The sequence below is a fragment of the Nematostella vectensis genome, chromosome 15 (genome assembly GCF_932526225.1).
Source record: "Nematostella vectensis chromosome 15, jaNemVect1.1, whole genome shotgun sequence".
Taxonomy (NCBI): domain Eukaryota; kingdom Metazoa; phylum Cnidaria; class Anthozoa; order Actiniaria; family Edwardsiidae; genus Nematostella; species Nematostella vectensis.
Window position 1 is genome coordinate 13218012 of NC_064048.1, and position 20253 is coordinate 13238264.

The 20253-nt window shown below is 35.2% G+C and overlaps 1 protein-coding gene across 1 annotated transcript; it reads right to left on the bottom strand.

The window, feature by feature from the left end:
• Nucleotides 1–8614: 8614 nt before the first annotated feature.
• LOC125560762 lies at nucleotides 8615–10924 on the bottom strand. The gene is made up of 3 exons (XM_048723099.1): nucleotides 10320–10924; nucleotides 10089–10187; nucleotides 8615–9621 (listed from the first exon to the last, which is right to left on the bottom strand). Exons 1-3 carry the CDS (start codon nucleotides 10545–10547, stop codon nucleotides 9457–9459), a joined length of 492 nt encoding a protein of 163 aa, XP_048579056.1. The 5' UTR covers nucleotides 10548–10924; the 3' UTR covers nucleotides 8615–9456.
• Nucleotides 10925–20253: the final 9329 nt, after the last annotated feature.

A 20253-nucleotide genomic window follows, 5' to 3' on the forward strand; every position in this document is an offset into this window, starting at 1 on the left:
TAATGAAAATTACTTTTTATACTATTGGTATCGTAAACTATCCCAAGCAAAGTCACCATCGGACAGGAGGTTACATTCGGGAAAAGCTTCAGGGTTACATTCGGGAATTTGTTTTACGAGTGTAACCTCCAAAAGGTTACAATCGATATTTTTTTTGTAAATTCCAAAAAGTAACATTAGGAAAAATAAAACAGTATACTCGGAAAAACAGGTATATCAATCTATCGAGCGCTATGCTCTATGTTAGAATATACTTAATCAAGTTATCCAAAGAATCTAGTTAGTTCTTGTGTGCATAAAATATGTACAGGATCCTGAACAAAGCATGAGCACATCAAAGATGCTGAGAGTACATAAAAATGTCCCTATACCTTCTTTTTATGTCTTGACTCACCAAGAACAGTATAATTAAGTATCTATATTTAAAAAAAAAATAAAGCAAAAAAATAGGCTATCAGCGGGAATAGAACCCGGGTCGCTGCGTTAGTAGTCAAATGCCTGCAACGAAAGACTAACGTGGCATTGCTGAAGGGGATTGTAATGAAAATTACTTTTAATACTATTGGTATCGTAAACTATCACAAGCAAAGTCACCATCGGACTGGAGGTTACATTCGGGAAAAGCTTCAGGGTTATATTCGGGAATTTGTTTTACGAGTGTAACCTCCAAAAGGTTACAATCGATAATTTTTTTTTGTAAATTCCAAAAAGTAACATTAGGAAAAAAAAAAACAGTATACTCGGAAAAAAAGGTATATCAATCTATCGAGCGCTATGCTCTATGTTAGAATCTACTTAATCAAGTTATCCAAGGAATCTAGTTAGTTCTTGTGTGCATAAAATATGTACAGGATCCTGAACAAAGCATGAGCACATCAAAGATGCTGAGAGTACATAAAAATGTCCCTATACCTTCTTTTTATGTCATGACACACCAAGAACAGTATAATTAAGTATCGATATTTAAAAAAAAAAAAGAAAAAAAAATAGGCTATCAGCGGAAATAGAACCCGGGTCGCTGCGTTAGTAGTCAAGTGCCCGCAACGAAAGACTAACGTGGCATTGCTGAAGGGAATTGTAATGAAAATTACTTTTAATACTATTGGTATCGTAAACTGTCCCAAGCAAAGTCACCATCGGACTGGAGGTTACATTCGGGAAAAGCTTCAGGGTTAAATTCGGGAATTTGTTTTACGAGTGTAACCTCCAAAAGGTTACAATCGATATTTTTTTTCCGAATGTAAATTCCAAAAAGTAACATTAGGAAAAATAAAACAGTATACTTGGAAAAAAAGGTATATCAATCTATCGAGCGCTATGCTCTATGTTAGAATCTACTTAATCAAGTTATCCAAGGAATCTAGTTAGTTCTTGTGTGCATAAAATATGTACAGGATCCTGAACAAAGCATGAGCACATCAAAGATGCTGAGAGTACATAAAAATGTCCCTATACCTTCTTTTTATGTCATGACACACCAAGAACAGTATAATTAAGTATCGATATTTAAAAAAAAAAAAGAAAAAAAATAGTCTATCAGCGGGAATAGAACCCGGGTAGCTGCGTTAGTAGTTAAGTGCCCGCAACGAAAGACTAACGTGGCATTTTTGAAGGGAATTGTAATGAAAATTACTTTTAATGCTATTGGTATCGTAAACTATCCCAAGCAAAGTCACCATCGGACTGGAGGTTACATTCGGGAAAAGCTTCAGGGTTACATTTGGGAATTTGATTTACGAGTGTAACCTCAAAAAGGTTATAATCGATACTTTTTTTTCCGAATGCAAATTCCAAAAAGTAACATTAGGAAAAATAAAACAGTATACTCGGAAAAAAAGGTATATCAATCTATCGAGCGCTATGCTCTATGTTAGAATATACTTAATCAAGTTATCCAAGGAATCTAGTTAGTTCTTGTGTGCATAAAATATGTACAGGATCCTGAACAAAGCATGAGCACATCAAAGATGCTGAGAGTACATAAAAATGTCCCTATACCTTCTTTTGATGTCATGACACACCAAGAACAGTATAATTAAGTATCGATATTTAAAAAAAAATAAAGAAAAAAAATAGGCTATCAGCGGGAATCGAACCCGGGTAGCTGCGTTAGTAGTCAAGTGCCTGCAACGAAAGACTAACGTGGCATTGCTGAAGGAAATTGTAATGAAAATTACTTTTAATACTATTGGTATCGTAAACTATCCCAAGCAAAGTCACCATCGGACTGGAGGTTACATTCGGGAAAAGCTTCAGGGTTACATTCGGGAATTTGTTTTACGAGTGTAACCTCAAAAAGGTTACAATCGATAATTTGTTTTCCGAATGTAAATTCCAAAAAGTAACATTAGGAAAAATAAAACAGTATACTCGGAAAAAAAGGTATATCAATCTATCGAGCGCTATGCTCTATGTTAGAATCTACTTAATCAAGTTATCCAAGGAATCTAGTTAGTTCTTGTGTGCATAAAATATGTACAGGATCCTGAACAAAGCATGAGCACATCAAAGATGCTGAGAGTACATAAAAATGTCCCTATACCTTCTTTTTATGTCATGACACACAAAGAACAGTATAATTAGGTATCGATATTTAAAAAAAAAATAAAGAAAAAAAATAGGCTATCAGCGGGAATAGAACCCGGGTCGCTGCGTTAGTAGTCAAGTGCCAGCAACGAAAGACCAACGTGGCATTGCTGAAGGGAATTGTAATGAAAATTACTTTTAATACTATTGGTATCGTAAACTATCCCAAGCAAAGTCACCATCGGACTGGAGGTTACATTCGGGAAAAGATTCAGGGTTATATTCGGGAATTTGTTTTACGAGTGTAACCTCCAAAAGGTTACAATCGATAATCTTTTTTTTGTAAATTCCAAAAAGTAACATTAGGAAAAATAAAACAGTATACTCGGAAAAAAAGGTATATCAATCTATCGAGCGCTATGCTCTATGTTAGAATCTACTTAATCAAGTTATCCAAGGAATCTAGTTAGTTCTTGTGTGCATAAAATATGTACAGGATCCTGAACAAAGCATGAGCACATCAAAGATGCAGAGAGTACATAAAAATGTCCCTATACCTTCTTTTTGTGTCATGACACACCAAGAACAGTATAATTAAGTATCGATATTTAAAAAAAATAAAGAAAAAAAAATAAACTATCAGCGGGAATCGAACCCGGGTGGCTGCGTTAGTAGTCAAGTGCCCGCAACGAAAGACTAACGTGGCATTGCTGAAGGAAATTGTAATGAAAATTACTTTTAATACTATTGGTATCGTAAACTATCCCAAGCAAAGACACCATCGGACTGGAGGTTACATTCGGGAAAAGCTTCAGGGTTACATTCGGGAATTTGTTTTACGAGTGTAACCTCCAAAAGGTTACAATCGATATTTTTTTTGTAAATTCCAAAAAGTAACATTAGGAAAAATAAAACAGTATACTCGGAAAAACAGGTATATCAATCTATCGAGCGCTATGCTCTATGTTAGAATATACTTAATCAAGTTATCCAAAGAATCTAGTTAGTTCTTGTGTGCATAAAATATGTACAGGATCCTGAACAAAGCATGAGCACATCAAAGATGCTGAGAGTACATAAAAATGTCCCTATACCTTCTTTTTATGTCATGACACACCAAGAACAGTATAATTAAGTATCGATATTAAAAAAAAAAAAAAAAAAAAAAAAAAAAAAATAGGCTATCAGCGGGAATAGAACCCGGGTCGCTGCGTTAGTAGTCAAGTGCCCGCAACGAAAGACTAACGTGGCATTGCTGAAGAAGATTGTAATGAAAATTACTTTTAATACTATTGGTATCGTAAACTATCACAAGCAAAGTCACCATCGGACTGGAGGTTACATTCGGGAAAAGCTTCAGGGTTATATTCGGGAATTTGTTTTACGAGTGTAACCTCCAAAAGGTTAAAATCGATAATTTTTTTTTGTAAATTCCAAAAAGTAACATTAGGAAAAAAAAACAGTATACTCGGAAAAAAGGTATATCAATCTATCGAGCGCTATGCTCTATGTTAGAATCTACTTAATCAAGTTATCCAAGGAATCTAGTTAGTTCTTGTGTGCATAAAATATGTACAGGATCCTGAACAAAGCATGAGCACATCAAAGATGCTGAGAGTACATAAAAATGTCCCTATACCTTCTTTTTATGTCATGACACACCAAGAACAGTATAATTAAGTATCGATATTTAAAAAAAAAAAAGAAAAAAAAATAGGCTATCAGCTGGAATAGAACTCGGGTCGCTGCGTTAGTAGTCAAGTGCCCGCAACGAAAGACTAACGTGGCATTGCTGAAGGGAATTGTAATGAAAATTACTTTTAATACTATTGGTATCGTAAACTGTCCCAAGCAAAGTCACCATCGAACTGGAGGTTACATTCGGGAAAAGCTTCAGGGTTACATTCGGGAATTTGTTTTACGAGTGTAACCTCCAAAAGGTTACAATCGATAATTTTTTTTTGTAAATTCCAAAAAGTAACATTAGGTAAAATAAAACAGTATACTTGGAAAAAAAGGTATATCAATCTATCGAGCGCTATGCTCTATGTTAGAATCTACTTAATCAAGTTATCCAAGGAATCTAGTTAGTTCTTGTGTGCATAAAATATGTACAGGATCCTGAACAAAGCATGAGCACATCAAAGATGCTGAGAGTACATAAAAATGTCCCTATACCTTCTTTTTATGTCATGACACACCAAGAACAGTATAATTAAGTATCGATATTTAAAAAAAAAAAAAGAAAAAAAAATAGGCTATCAGCGGGAATAGAACCCGGGTCGCTGCGTTAGTAGTTAAGTGCCCGCAACGAAAGACTAACGTGGCATTTTTGAAGGGAATTGTAATGAAAATTACTTTTAATGCTATTGGTATCGTAAACTATCCCAAGCAAAGTCACCATCTGACTGGAGGTTACATTAGGGAAAAGCTTCAGGGTTACATTCGGGAATTTGATTTACGAGTGTAACCTCAAAAAGGTTATAATCGATACTTTTTTTTCCGAATGCAAATTCCAAAAAGTAACATTAGGAAAAATAAAACAGTATACTCGGAAAAAAAAGGTATATCAATCTATCGAGCGCTATGCTCTATGTTAGAATCTACTTAATGAAGTTATCTAAGGAATCTAGTTAGTTCTTGATTGCATAAAATATGTACAGGATCCTGAACAAAGCATGAGCACATCAAAGATGCTGAGAGTACATAAAAATGTCCCTATACCTTCTTTTTATGTCATGACACACCAAGAACAGTATAATTAAGTATCGATATTTAAAAAAAAAAATAAAGAAAAAAAAATAGGCTATCAGCGGGAATAGAACCCGAGTCGCTGCGTTAGTAGTCAAGTGCCCGCAACGAAAGACTAACGTGGCATTGCTGAAGGGAAATGTAATGAAAATTACTTTTAATACTATTGGTATCGTAAACTATCCCAAGCAAAGTCACTATCGGACTGGAGGTTACATTCGGGAAAAGCTTCAGGGTTACATTCGGGAATTTGTTTTACGAGTGTAACCTCCAAAAGGTTACAATTGATATTTTTTTTTGTAAATTCCAAAAAGTAACATTAGGAAAAATAAAACAGTATACTCGGAAAAACAGGTATATCAATCTATCGAGCGCTATGCTCTATGTTAGAATATACTTAATCAAGTTTTCCAAGGAATCTAGTTAGTTCTTGTGTGCATAAAATATGTACAGGATCCTGAACAAAGCATGAGCACATCAAAGATGCTGAGAGTACATAAAAATGTCCCTATACCTTCTTTTTATGTCATGACACACCAAGAACAATATAATTAAGTATCGATATTTAAAAAAAAATAAAGAAAAAAAAATAGGCTATCAGCGGGAATCGAACCCGGGTCGCTGCGTTAGTAGTCAAGTGCCTGCAACGAAAGACTAACGTGGCATTGCTGAAGGAAATTGTAATGAAAATTACTTTTAATACTATTGGTATCGTAAACTATCCCAAGCAAAGTCACCATCGGACTGGAGGTTACATTCGGGAAAAGCTTCAGGGTTACATTCGGGAATTTGTTTTACGAGTGTAACCTCAAAAAGGTTACAATCGATAATTTGTTTTCCGAATGTAAATTCCAAAAAGTAACATTAGGAAAAATAAAACAGTATACTCGGAAAAAAAGGTATATCAATCTATCGAGCGCTATGCTCTATGTTAGAATCTACTTAATCAAGTTATCCAAGGAATCTAGTTAGTTCTTGTGTGCATAAAATATGTACAGGATCCTGAACAAAGCATGAGCACATCAAAGATGCTGAGAGTACATAAAAATGTCCCTATACCTTCTTTTTATGTCATGACACACAAAGAACAGTATAATTAGGTATCGATATTTAAAAAAAAATAAAGAAAAAAAATAGGCTATCAGCGGGAATAGAACCCGGATCGCTGCGTTAGTAGTCAAGTGCCAGCAACGAAAGACCAACGTGGCATTGCTGAAGGGAATTGTAATGAAAATTACTTTTAATACTATTGGTATCGTAAACTATCCCAAGCAAAGTCACCATCGGACTGGAGGTTACATTCGGGAAAAGATTCAGGGTTACATTCGGGAATTTGTTTTACGAGTGTAACCTCCAAAAGGTTACAATCGATAAATTTTTTTTTGTAAATTCCAAAAAGTAACATTAGGAAAAATAAAACAGTATACTCGGAAAAAAAGGTATATCAATCTATCGAGCGCTATGCTCTATGTTAGAATCTACTTAATCAAGTTATCCAAGGAATCTAGTTAGTTCTTGTGTGCATAAAATATGTACAGGATCCTGAACAAACCTTTAGCACATCAAAGATGCTGAGAGTACATAAAAATGTCCCTATACCTTCTTTTTATGTCATGACACACCAAGAACAGTATAATTAAGTATCGATATTTAAAAAAAAATAAAGAAAAAAAAATAAGCTATCAGCGGGAAGCGAACCCGGGTGGCTGCGTTAGTAGTCAAGTGCCCGCAACGAAAGACTAACGTGGCATTGCTGAAGGAAATTGTAATGAAAATTACTTTTAATACTATTGGTATCGTAAACTATCCCAAGCAAAGTCACCATCGGACTGGAGGTTACATTCGGGAAAAGCTTCAGGGTTACATTCGGGAATTTGTTTTACGAGTGTAACCTCCAAAAGGTTACAATCGATAATTTTTTTCCGAATGTAAATTCAAAAAAGTAACATTAGGAAAAATAAAACAGTATACTCGGAAAAAAAGGTATATCAATCTATCGAGCGCTATGCTCTATGTTACAATCTACTTAATCATGTTATCCAAGGAATCTAGTTAGTTCTTGTGTGCATAAAATATGTACAGGATCCTGAACAAAGCATGAGCACATCAAAGATGCTGAGAGTACATAAAAATGTCCCTATACCTTCTTTTTATGTCATGACACACCAAGAACAGTATTATTAAGTATCGATATTTTTTAAAAAAAAAAATAAAGAAAAAAAAAATAGGCTATCAGCGGGAATAGAACCCGGGTCGCTGCGTTAGTAGTCAAGTGCCCGCAACGAAAGACTAACGTGGCATTGCTGAAGGGAATTGTAATGAAAATTACTTTTAATACTATTGGTATCGTAAACTATCCCAAGCAAAGTCACCATCGGACTGGAGGTTACATTCGGGAAAAGATTCAGGGTTACATTCGGGAATTTGTTTTACGAGTGTAACCTCCAAAAGGTTACAATCGATAAAAATTTTTTTGTAAATTCCAAAAAGTAACATTAGGAAATATAAAACAGTATACTCGGAAAAAAAGGTATATCAATCTATCGAGCGCTATGCTCTATGTTAGAATCTACTTAATCAAGTTATCCAAGGAATCTAGTTAGTTCTTGTGTGCATAAAATATGTACAGGATCCTGAACAAAGCATGAGCACATCAAAGATGCTGAGAGTACATAAAAATGTCCCTATACCTTCGTTTTATGTCATGACACACCAAGAACAGTATAATTAAGTATCGATATTTAAAAAAAATAAAGAAAAAAAAATAAGCTATCAGCGGGAATCGAACCCGGGTGGCTGCGTTAGTAGTCAAGTGCCCGCAACGAAAGACTAACGTGGCATTGCTGAAGGAAATTGTAATGAAAATTACTTTTAATACTATTGGTATCGTAAACTATCCCAAGCAAAGTCACCATCGGACTGGAGGTTACATTCGGGAAAAGCTTCAGGGTTACATTCGGGAATTTGTTTTACGAGTGTAACCTCCAAAAGGTTACAATCGATAATTTTTTTCCGAATGTAAATTCAAAAAAGTAACATTAGGAAAAATAAAACAGTATACTCGGAAAAAAAGGTATATCAATCTATCGAGCGCTATGCTCTATGTTACAATCTACTTAATCATGTTATCCAAGGAATCTAGTTAGTTCTTGTGTGCATAAAATATGTACAGGATCCTGAACAAAGCATGAGCACATCAAAGATGCTGAGAGTACATAAAAATGTCCCTATACCTTCTTTTTATGTCATGACACACCAAGAACAGTATTATTAAGTAATGCTCCGTGTAAGAACTACGGTGAATCGATAGGTCCTGCGGCAATAGGGGTTCGTTATCTTTTTAACTAATCTAATTAATATTGCTATGCTTATTGGTTCAAGACGCTCTGCCCGCCAAATTTGAACTTTGGAGTCACATTTCTCTGAAATAAGTGCTCTTGCACTCATATTTATTAGGGGGCTTAGGTTCGAAGTAAGAAAGCTTTCAACCTGTGCATTTTTGTTAAAATCGTATGTTCGGAGCATGGAGAAATCCCTTTCGGATATCTGCTAATAACTTTTTATACTTCACTTATTACAATTTTGCGCTTTGTCTCTTGCCAAAGCAAACATTCCGCTGGCTAAACGTGTGAAAATACGGTCTCACATTTCCAAAAGCCTGTTAGTGTGGTAGAATTTAGCTTTCCAAAGAAAGTCACTTTTTCTTTCAAAGATTTTTGACAACGATTTTCATGTTAAGATTGACAACTAAAACGATTCACGCATTTAAATAAAGTTACCAATTTTGCTTTATTCGATCCTCAATACAACTATTATCGCATACAAACCACAGCAATAAAGTTTACTGGAATTCACAGTAGTAGCAGTCCTCTAATTATTATTTTATCGACACAGACAGAACGCACAATATTTTCTTAAAACAAGCCGCAAGCAAGGTTTGTTCCATAAGCTCATTGATGAATTCGAGAGTGTCCAGCTTATAATCGGGGTCTCCGTCTTCGATACATAGTAGGCCATGAGGACTCACGGAAAATTTCTGCGAAGAAATTGTAATTCTTCTGGCTCCAGACGGGCTGCATTTATATTCACTATTTCTTTCAGCTTTTGCATCCGCATAAGCATTCCACTGCTCTTACTGACAATTGCGGGTTATTGCTGATATTTATATTTTACAATTTTCTAAAAAAATATCTTCGCTTCACCAAACGCCGTATCTTCTACTTCAATGCATCGTTTTATGTCCTTTAGTTCTATGTCCCTTAGTTTAGTTGATGCTTTCATGAGTCGTACAGCATCAACTGATGACGGCAAAATTTGCCCTAGTGCAGAGGTTTCCTCAATGTCCTGTAAAAAAAGTACACACAAACTTAAGATTCCTTCTCAATTTCATTTCTTGAATATCAGAACTTATAAAAAATACAAGGCAACTACAGTCAACTTCCTCAGAAGCAGACACGTCAGGAACTAAAAACAGTGTTACAAGGGCTGTCAGCTAATGAAAATTAAGAAAGACATTGTTGCTTACAATTCTTTCACTTAGACGGGAGTTTGCGGTACCTCAATTTCAGGGTGTCAAACCCCAGGATGTTTCGCTACATTCAAGGAATACATTCGGGCTTGTTGGTATTTACATTTCACCCAGCTTATAAATCAGGCTCACATAACTTATATTTACATATTCACATCGTAAACTCAAATGACAACTTCCCGTAATAAAACTCTTTTAGTAAAATAGAACGAGTAAAATATTTCGTTCCCTTCTGAACCAATTATTTGTCTCTCAAGTACTTATTGACCTATGAAAATTTTACCTGGAATGGTTCTAACGCGGCTTCAGCGGCGGCGCTGGTCTCAGAGGTTTCCGGTTGGAAAAACACGCTGGAACTTGAGGCAGTTTCATCTCTACAGCTCTGCAATTTTGATTTTCGAAATAAATAACAAATTGAAAAGGAGGATCAAGACTGGTCAAGACAGTACAGAAACAGCAGAATCTATACGGCAAGCGACAGAACATTGACTTTGAGAAAGATCATTTTTTTTACCTCGTGTGAAGTTTTCATGCGTTTGTTTCCAAGCTCCAAATCGACTCGCTGTCGACAGTACATACAAATGCTTCTAGACCAGCCCTTTTTGCCTTTGTCATCTAGCTCCAAGAAAACTTTCTCTACTCTGTTCGCCTTTCTCAGGGACCTCTGTTCCACATCTGAAGGCTTACTGCCACACCAAGCCTCGTGGTTTGGGCAGCAACATGCCTGCCTTTTGAACACCATGACAAGCTTTTCTAACTTCTCGGACAAAGTTTGCAAGCAAACAGAACTCAGAAGCGTTTCTTTAAAGTATATACAATAGATTTTCAAACTATTTTCGAAGAAATAATGAATAGCGAGAGACTTGTCTTAATATATCGAGGAGGAAGCATGTAGAATTCAAAATGGCGACGTGAGCGCTAGGTCGGAAATCTAACTTCCGAACATACGATTCGGACAAAACTCGGGGATAAGTTGTAACAATGCAACCTTTGTTTTATTCTTAATTTAAATGTTTGTCAATCAATGGATAAGATACGGAAAACACCCGAAGATGTATTTTAGCCAATCAGAGGGCAGGATTTTACTGAAGTTTTATAGCTACTTCTGCGCATGGGTTGCCGCAGGGTACCGTAGTTCTTACACGAACCATTACTTAAGTATCGATATTTTAAAAAAAAAAAATAAAGAAAAAAAAAATAGGCTATCAGCGGGAATAGAACCCGGGTCGCTGCGTTAGTAGTCAAGTGCCCGCAACGAAAGACTAACGTGGCATTGCTGAAGGGAATTGTAATGAAAATTACTTTTAATACTATTGGTATCGTAAACTATCCCAAGCAAAGTCACCATCGGACTGGAGGTTACATTCGGGAAAAGCTTCAGGGTTACATTCGGGAATTTGTTTTACGAGTGTAACCTCCAAAAGGTTACAATCGATATTTTTTTTCCGAATGTAAATTCCAAAAAGTAACATTAGGAAAAATAAAACAGTATACTCGGAAAAAAAGGTATATCAATCTATCGAGCGCTATGCTCTATGTTAGAATATACTTAATCAAGTTATCCAAGGAATCTAGTTAGTTCTTGTGTGCATAAAATATGTACAGGATCCTGAACAAAGCATGAGCACATCAAAGATGCTGAGAGTACATAAAAATGTCCCTATACCTTCTTTTTATGTCATGACACACCAAGAACAGTATTATTAAGTATCGATATTTAAAAAAAAAAATAAAGAAAAAAAAGAATAGGCTATCAGCGGGAATCGAACCCGGGTCGCTGCGTTAGTAGTCAAGTGCCCGCAACGAAAGACTAACGTGGCATTGCTGAAGGGAATTGTGATGAAAATTACTTTTAATACTATTGGTATCGTAAACTGTCCCAAGCAAAGTCACCATCGGACTGGAGGTTACATTCGGGAAAAGCTTCAGGGTTACATTCGGGAATTTGTTTTACGAGTGTAACCTCCAAAAGGTTACAATCGATAATTTTTTTTTGTAAATTCCAAAAAGTAACATTAGGAAAAATAAAACAGTATACTTGGAAAAAAGGTATATCAATCTATCGAGCGCTATGCTCTATGTTAGAATCTACTTAATCAAGTTATCCAAGGAATCTAGTTAGTTCTTGTGTGCATAAAATATGTACAGGATCCTGAACAAAGCATGAGCACATCAAAGATGCTGAGAGTACATAAAAATGTCCCTATACCTTCTTTTTATGTCATAACACACCAAGAACAGTATAATTAAGTATCGATATTTAAAAAAAAAAAAGAAAAAAAAATAGGCTATCAGCGGGAATAGAACCCGGGTCGCTGCGTTAGTAGTTAAGTGCCCGCAACGAAAGACTAACGTGGCATTTTTGAAGGGAATTGTAATGAAAATTACTTTTTATGCTATTGGTATCGTAAATTATCCCAAGCAAAGTCACCATCTGACTGGAGGTTACATTCGGGAAAAGCTTCAGGGTTACATTCGGGAATTTGATTTACGAGTGTAACCTCAAAAAGGTTATAATCGATACTTTTTTTTCCGAATGCAAATTCCAAAAAGTAACATTAGGAAAAATAAAACAGTATACTCGGAAAAAAAGGTATATCAATCTATCGAGCGCTATGCTCTATGTTAGAATCTACTTAATCAAGTTATCTAAGGAATCTAGTTAGTTCTTGATTGCATAAAATATGTACAGGATCCTGAACAAAGCATGAGCACATCAAAGATGCTGAGAGTACATAAAAATGTCCCTATACCTTCTTTTTATGTCATGACACACCAAGAACAGTATAATTAAGTATCGATATTTAAAAAAAAAATAAAGAAAAAAAAAATAGGCTATCAGCGGGAATAGAACCCGGGTCGCTGCGTTAGTAGTCAAGTGCCCGCAACGAAAGACTAACGTGGCATTGCTGAAGGGAAATGTAATGAAAATTACTTTTAATACTATTGGTATCGTAAACTATCCCAAGCAAAGTCACTATCGGACTGGAGGTTACATTCGGGAAAAGCTTCAGGGTTACATTCGGGAATTTGTTTTACGAGTGTAACCTCCAAAAGGTTACAATCGATATTTTTTTTTGTAAATTCCAAAAAGTAACATTAGGAAAAATAAAACAGTATACTCGGAAAAACAGGTATATCAATCTATCGAGCGCTATGCTCTATGTTAGAATATACTTAATCAAGTTATCCAAGGAATCTAGTTAGTTCTTGTGTGCATAAAATATGTACAGGATCCTGAACAAAGCATGAGCACATCAAAGATGCTGAGAGTACATAAAAATGTCCCTATACCTTCTTTTTATGTCATGACACACCAAGAACAGTATAATTAAGTATTGATATTTAAAAAAAAATAAAGAAAAAAAATAGGCTATCAGCGGGAATCGAACCCGGGTCGCTGCGTTAGTAGTCAAGTGCCTGCAACGAAAGACTAACGTGGCATTGCTGAAGGAAATTGTAATGAAAATTACTTTTAATACTATTGGTATCGTAAACTATCCCAAGCAAAGTCACCATCGGACTGGAGGTTACATTCGGGAAAAGCTTCAGGGTTACATTCGGGAATTTGTTTTACGAGTGTAACCTCAAAAAGGTTACAATCGATAATTTGTTTTCCGAATGTAAATTCCAAAAAGTAACATTAGGAAAAATAAAACAGTATACTCGGAAAAAAAGGTATATCAATCTATCGAGCGCTATGCTCTATGTTAGAATCTACTTAATCAAGTTATCCAAGGAATCTAGTTAGTTCTTGTGTGCATAAAATATGTACAGGATCCTGAACAAAGCATGAGCACATCAAAGATGCTGAGAGTACATAAAAATGTCCCTATACCTTCTTTTTATGTCATGACACACAAAGAACAGTATAATTAGGTATCGATATTTAAAAAAAAATAAAGAAAAAAAATAGGCTATAAGCGGGAATAGAACCCGGGTCGCTGCGTTAGTAGTCAAGTGCCAGCAACGAACGACCAACGTGGCATTGCTGAAGGGAATTGTAATGAAAATTACTTTTAATACTATTGGTATCGTAAACTATCCCAAGCAAAGTCACCATCGGACTGGAGGTTACATTCGGGAAAAGATTCAGGGTTACATTCGGGAATTTGTTTTACGAGTGTAACCTCCAAAAGGTTACAATCGATAATTTTTTTTTTGTAAATTCCAAAAAGTAACATTAGGAAAAATAAAACAGTATACTCGGAAAAAAAGGTATATCAATCTACCGAGCGCTATGCTCTATGTTAGAATCTACTTAATCAAGTTATCCAAGGAATCTAGTTAGTTCTTGTGTGCATAAAATATGTACAGGATCCTGAACAAAGCATGAGCACATCAAAGATGCTGAGAGTACATAAAAATGTCCCTATACCTTCTTTTTATGTCATGACACACCAAGAACAGTATAATTAAGTATCGATATTTAAAAAAAATAAAGAAAAAAAAAATAAGCTATCAGCGGGAATCGAACCCGGGTGGCTGCGTTAGTAGTCAAGTGCCCGCAACGAAAGACTAACGTGGCATTGCTGAAGGAAATTGTAATGAAAATTACTTTTAATACTATTGGTATCGTAAACTATCCCAAGCAAAGTCACCATCGGACTGGAGGTTACATTCGGGAAAAGCTTCAGGGTTACATTCGGGAATTTGTTTTACGAGTGTAACCTCCAAAAGGTTACAATCGATATTTTTTTTCGTAAATTCCAAAAAGTAACATTAGGAAAAATAAAACAGTATACTCGGAAAAACAGGTATATCAATCTATCGAGCGCTATGCTCTATGTTAGAATATACTTAATCAAGTTATCCAAAGAATCTAGTTAGTTCTTGTGTGCATAAAATATGTACAGGATCCTGAACAAAGCATGAGCACATCAAAGATGCTGAGAGTACATAACAATGTCCCTATACCTTCTTTTTATGTCTTGACTCACCAAGAACAGTATAATTAAGTATCGATATTTAAAAAAAAAATAAAGCAAAAAAATAGGCTATCAGCGGGAATAGAACCCGGGTAGCTGCGTTAATAGTCAAGTGCCCGCAACGAAAGACTAACGTGGCATTGCTGAAGGGGATTGTAATGAAAATTACTTTTAATACTATCGGTATCGTAAACTATCACAAGCAAAGTCACCATCGGACTGGAGGTTACATTCGGGAAAAGCTTCAGGGTTATATTCGTGAATTTGTTTTACGAGTGTAACCTCCAAAAGGTTACAATCGATAATTTTTTTTTGTAAATTCCAAAAAGTAACATTAGGAAAAATAAAACAGTATACTTGGAAAAAAAGGTATATCAATCTATCGAGCGCTATGCTCTATGTTAGAATCTACCTAATCAAGTTATCCAAGGAATCTAGTTAGTTCTTGTATGCATAAAATATGTACAGGATCCTGAACAAAGCATGAGCACATCAAAGATGCTGAGAGTACATAAAAATGTCCCTATACCTTCTTTTTATGTCATGACACACCAAGAACAGTATAATTAATTATCGATATTTAAAAAAAAAAAAGAAAAAAAAATAGGCTATCAGCGGGAATAGAACCCGGGTCGCTGCGTTAGTAGTCAAGTGCCCGCAACGAAAGACTAACGTGGCATTGCTGAAGGGAATTGTAATGAAAATTACTTTTAATACTATTGGTATCGTAAACTGTCCCAAGCAAAGTCACCATCGGACTGGAGGTTACATTCGGGAAAAGCTTCAGGGTTACATTCGGGAATTTGTTTTACGAGTGTAACCTCCAAAAGGTTACAATCGATAATTTTTTTTTGTAAATTCCAAAAAGTAACATTAGGAAAAATAAAACAGTATATTTGAAAAAAAAGGTATATCAATCTATCGAGCGCTATGCTCTATGTTAGAATCTACTTAATCAAGTTATCCAAGGAATCTAGTTAGTTCTTGTGTGCATAAAATATGTACAGGATCCTGAACAAAGCATGAGCACATCAAAGATGCTGAGAGTACATAAAAATGTCCCTATACCTTCTTTTTATGTCATGACACACCAAGAACAGTATAATTAAGTATCGATATTTAAAAAAAAAAAAAGAAAAAAAAAAGGCTATCAGCGGGAATAGAACCCGGGTCGCTGCGTTAGTAGTTAAGTGCCCGCAACGAAAGACTAACGTGGCATTTTTGAAGGGAATTGTAATGAAAATTACTTTTAATGCTATTGGTATCGTAAACTATCCCAAGCAAAGTCACCATCTGACTGGAGGTTACATTCGGGAAAAGCTTCAGGGTTACATTCGGGAATTTGATTTTCGAGTGTAACCTCAAAAAGGTTATAATCGATACTTTTTTTTCCGAATGCAAATTCCAAAATGTAACATTAGGAAAAATAAAACAGTATACTCGGAAAAAAAGGTATATCAATCTATCGAGCGCTATGCTCTATGTTAGAATCTACTTTATCAAGTTATCTAAGGAATCTAGTTAGTTCTTGATTGCATAAAATATGTACAGGATCCTGAACAAAGCATGAGCATATCAAAGATGCTGAGAGTACATAAAAATGTCCCTATACCTTCTTTTTATGTCATGACACACCAAGAACAGTATAATTAAGTATCGATATTTAAAAAAAATAAAGAAAAAAAAAATAAGCTATCAGCGAGAATCGAACCCGGGTGGCTGCGTTAGTAGTCAAGTGCCCGCAACGAAAGACTAACGTGGCATTGCTGAAGGGAAATGTAATGAAAATTACTTTTAATACTATTGGTATCGTAAACTATCCCAAGCAAAGTCACTATCGGACTGGAGGTTACATTCGGGAAAAGCTTCAGGGTTACATTCGGGAATTTGTTTTACGAGTGTAACCTCAAAAAGGTTACAATCGATAATTTGTTTTCCGAATGTAAATTCCAAAAAGTAACATTAGGAAAAATAAAACAGTATACTCGGAAAAACAGGTATATCAATCTATCGAGCGCTATGCTCTATGTTAGAATATACTTAATCAAGTTATCCAAGGAATCTAGTTAGTTCTTGTGTGCATAAAATATGTACAGGATCCTGAACAAAGCATGAGCACATCAAAGATGCTGAGAGTACATAAAAATGTCCCTATACCTTCTTTTTATGTCATGACACACCAAGAACAGTATAATTAAGTATCGATATTTAAAAAAAAATAAAGAAAAAAAATAGGCTATCAGCGGGAATCGAACCCGGGTCGCTGCGTTAGTAGTCAAGTGCCTGCAACGAAAGACTAACGTGGCATTGCTGAAGGAAATTGTAATGAAAATTACTTTTAATACTATTGGTATCGTAAACTATCCCAAGCAAAGTCACCATCGGACTGGAGGTTACATTCGGGAAAAGCTTCAGGGTTACATTCGGGAATTTGATTTTCGAGTGTAACCTCAAAAAGGTTATAATCGATACTTTTTTTTCCGAATGCAAATTCCAAAAAGTAACATTAGGAAAAATAAAACAGTATACTCGGAAAAACAGGTATATCAATCTATCGAGCGCTATGCTCTATGTTAGAATATACTTAATCAAGTTATCCAAGGAATCTAGTTAGTTCTTGTGTGCATAAAATATGTACAGGATCCTGAACAAAGCATGAGCACATCAAAGATGCTGAGAGTACATAAAAATGTCCCTATACCTTCTTTTTATGTCATGACACACCAAGAACAGTATAATTAAGTATCGATATTTAAAAAAAAATAAAGAAAAAAAAAATAAGCTATCAGCGAGAATCGAACCCGGGTGGCTGCGCTAGTAGTCAAGTGCCCGCAACGAAAGACTAACGTGGCATTGCTGAAGGGAAATGTAATGAAAATTACTTTTAATACTATTGGTATCGTAAACTATCCCAAGCAAAGTCACTATCGGACTGGAGGTTACATTCGGGAAAAGCTTCAGGGTTACATTCGGGAATTTGTTTTACGAGTGTAACCTCAAAAAGGTTACAATCGATAATTTGTTTTCCGAATGTAAATTCCAAAAAGTAACATTAGGAAAAATAAAACAGTATACTCGGAAAAACAGGTATATCAATCTATCGAGCGCTATGCTCTATGTTAGAATATACTTAATCAAGTTATCCAAGGAATCTAGTTAGTTCTTGTGTGCATAAAATATGTACAGGATCCTGAACAAAGCATGAGCACATCAAAGATGCTGAGAGTACATAAAAATGTCCCTATACCTTCTTTTTATGGCATGACACACCAAGAACAGTATAATTAAGTATCGATATTTAAAAAAAAATAAAGAAAAAAAATAGGCTATCAGCGGGATTCGGACCCGGGTCGCTGCGTTAGTAGTCAAGTGCCTGCAACGAAAGACTAACGTGGCATTGCTGAAGGAAATTGTAATGAAAATTACTTTTAATACTATTGGTATCGTAAACTATCCCAAGCAAAGTCACCATCGGACTGGAGGTTACATTCGGGAAAAGCTTCAGGGTTACATTCGGGAATTTGTTTTACGAGTGTAACCTCAAAAAGGTTACAATCGATAATTTGTTTTCCGAATGTAAATTCCAAAAAGTAACATTAGGAAAAATAAAACAGTATACTCGGAAAAAAAGGTATATCAATCTATCGAGCGCTATGCTCTATGTTAGAATCTACTTAATCAAGTTATCCAAGGAATCTAGTTAGTTCTTGTGTGCATAAAATATGTACAGGATCCTGAACAAAGCATGAGCACATCAAAGATGCTGAGAGTACATAAAAATATCCCTATACCTTCTTTTTATGTCATGACACACAAAGAACAGTATAATTAGGTATCGATATTTAAAAAAAAATAAAGAAAAAAAATAGGCTATCAGCGGGAATAGAACCCGGGTCGCTGCGTTAGTAGTCAAGTGCCAGCAACAAAAGACCAACGTGGCATTGCTGAAGGGAATTGTAATGAAAATTACTTTTAATACTATTGGTATCGTAAACTATCCCAAGCAAAGTCACCATCGGACTGGAAGTTACATTCGGGAAAAGATTCAGGGTTACATTCGGGAATTTGTTTTACGAGTGTAACCTCCAAAAGGTTACAATCGATAATTTTTTTTTTGTAAATTCCAAAAAGTAACATTAGGAAAAATAAAACAGTATACTCGGAAAAAAAGGTATATCAATCTATCGAGCGCTATGCTCTATCTTAGAATCTACTTAATCAAGTTATCCAAGGAATCTAGTTAGTTCTTGTGTGCATAAAATATGTACAGGATCCTGAACAAAGCATGAGCACATCAAAGATGCTGAGAGTACATAAAAATGTCCCTATACCTTCTTTTTATGTCATGACACACCAAGAACAGTATATCTAAGTATCGATATTTAAAAAAAATAAAGAAAAAAAAATAAGCTATCAGCGGGAATCGAACCCGGGTGGCTGCGTTAGTAGTCAAGTGCCCGCAACGAAAGACTAACGTGGCATTGCTGAAGGAAATTGTAATGAAAATTACTTTTAATACTATTGGTATCGTAAACTATCCCAAGCAAAGTCACCATCGGACTGGAGGTTACATTCGGGAAAAGCTTCAGGGTTACATTCGGGAATTTGTTTTACGAGTGTAACCTCCAAAAGGTTACAATCGATAATTTTTTTCCGAATGTAAATTCAAAAAAGTAACATTAGGAAAAATAAAACAGTATACTCGGAAAAAAAGGTATATCAATCTATCGAGCGCTATGCTCTATGTTACAATCAACTTAATCATGTTATCCAAGGAATCTAGTTAGTTCTTGTGTGCATAAAATATGTACAGGATCCTGAACAAAGCATGAGCACATCAAAGATGCTGAGAGTACATAAAAATGTCCCTATACCTTCTTTTTATTTCATGACACACCAAGAACAGTATTATTAAGTATCGATATTTTTAAAAAAAAAATAAAGAAAAAAAAAATAGGCTATCAGCGGGAATAGAACCCGGGTCGCAGCGTTAGTAGTCAAGTGCCCGCAACGAAAGACTAACGTGGCATTGCTGAAGGGAATTGTAATGAAAATTACTTTTAATACTATTGGTATCGTAAACTATCCCAAGCAAAGTCACCATCGGACTGGAGGTTACATTCGGGAAAAGCTTCAGGGTTACATTTGGGAATTTGTTTTACGAGTGTAACCTCCAAAAGGTTACAATCGATATTTTTTTTTCCGAATTTAAATTCCAAAAAGTAACATTAGGAAAAATAAAACAGTATACTCGGAAAAAAAGGTATATCAATCTATCGACCGCTATGCCCTATGTTAGAATCTACTTAATTAAGTTATCCAAGGAATCTAGTTAGTTCTTGTGTGCATAAAATATGTACAGGATCCTGAACAAAGCATGAGCATATCAAAGATGCTGAGAGTACATAAAAATGTCCCTATACCTTCTTTTTATGTCATGACACACCAAGAACAGTATAATTAAGTATCGATATTTAAAAAAAATAAAGAAAAAAAAATAAGCTATCAGCGGGAATCGAA

What these genes read in the sequence shown, in the direction of transcription:
- LOC125560762 (XM_048723099.1), bottom strand. Translation starts at nt 10,547, where the DNA reads ATGGTGTTCAAAAGGCAGGCATGTTGCTGCCCAAACCACGAGGCTTGG. An exon ending in GCATGAAAACTTCACACGAG is followed by an intron (nt 10,188 to 10,319) that starts GTAAAAAAAATG and finishes TCAAAATTGCAG; the next exon opens with AGCTGTAGAGATGAAACTGC. An exon ending in CCGCGTTAGAACCATTCCAG is followed by an intron (nt 9,622 to 10,088) that starts GTAAAATTTTCA and finishes CTTTTTTTACAG; the next exon opens with GACATTGAGGAAACCTCTGC.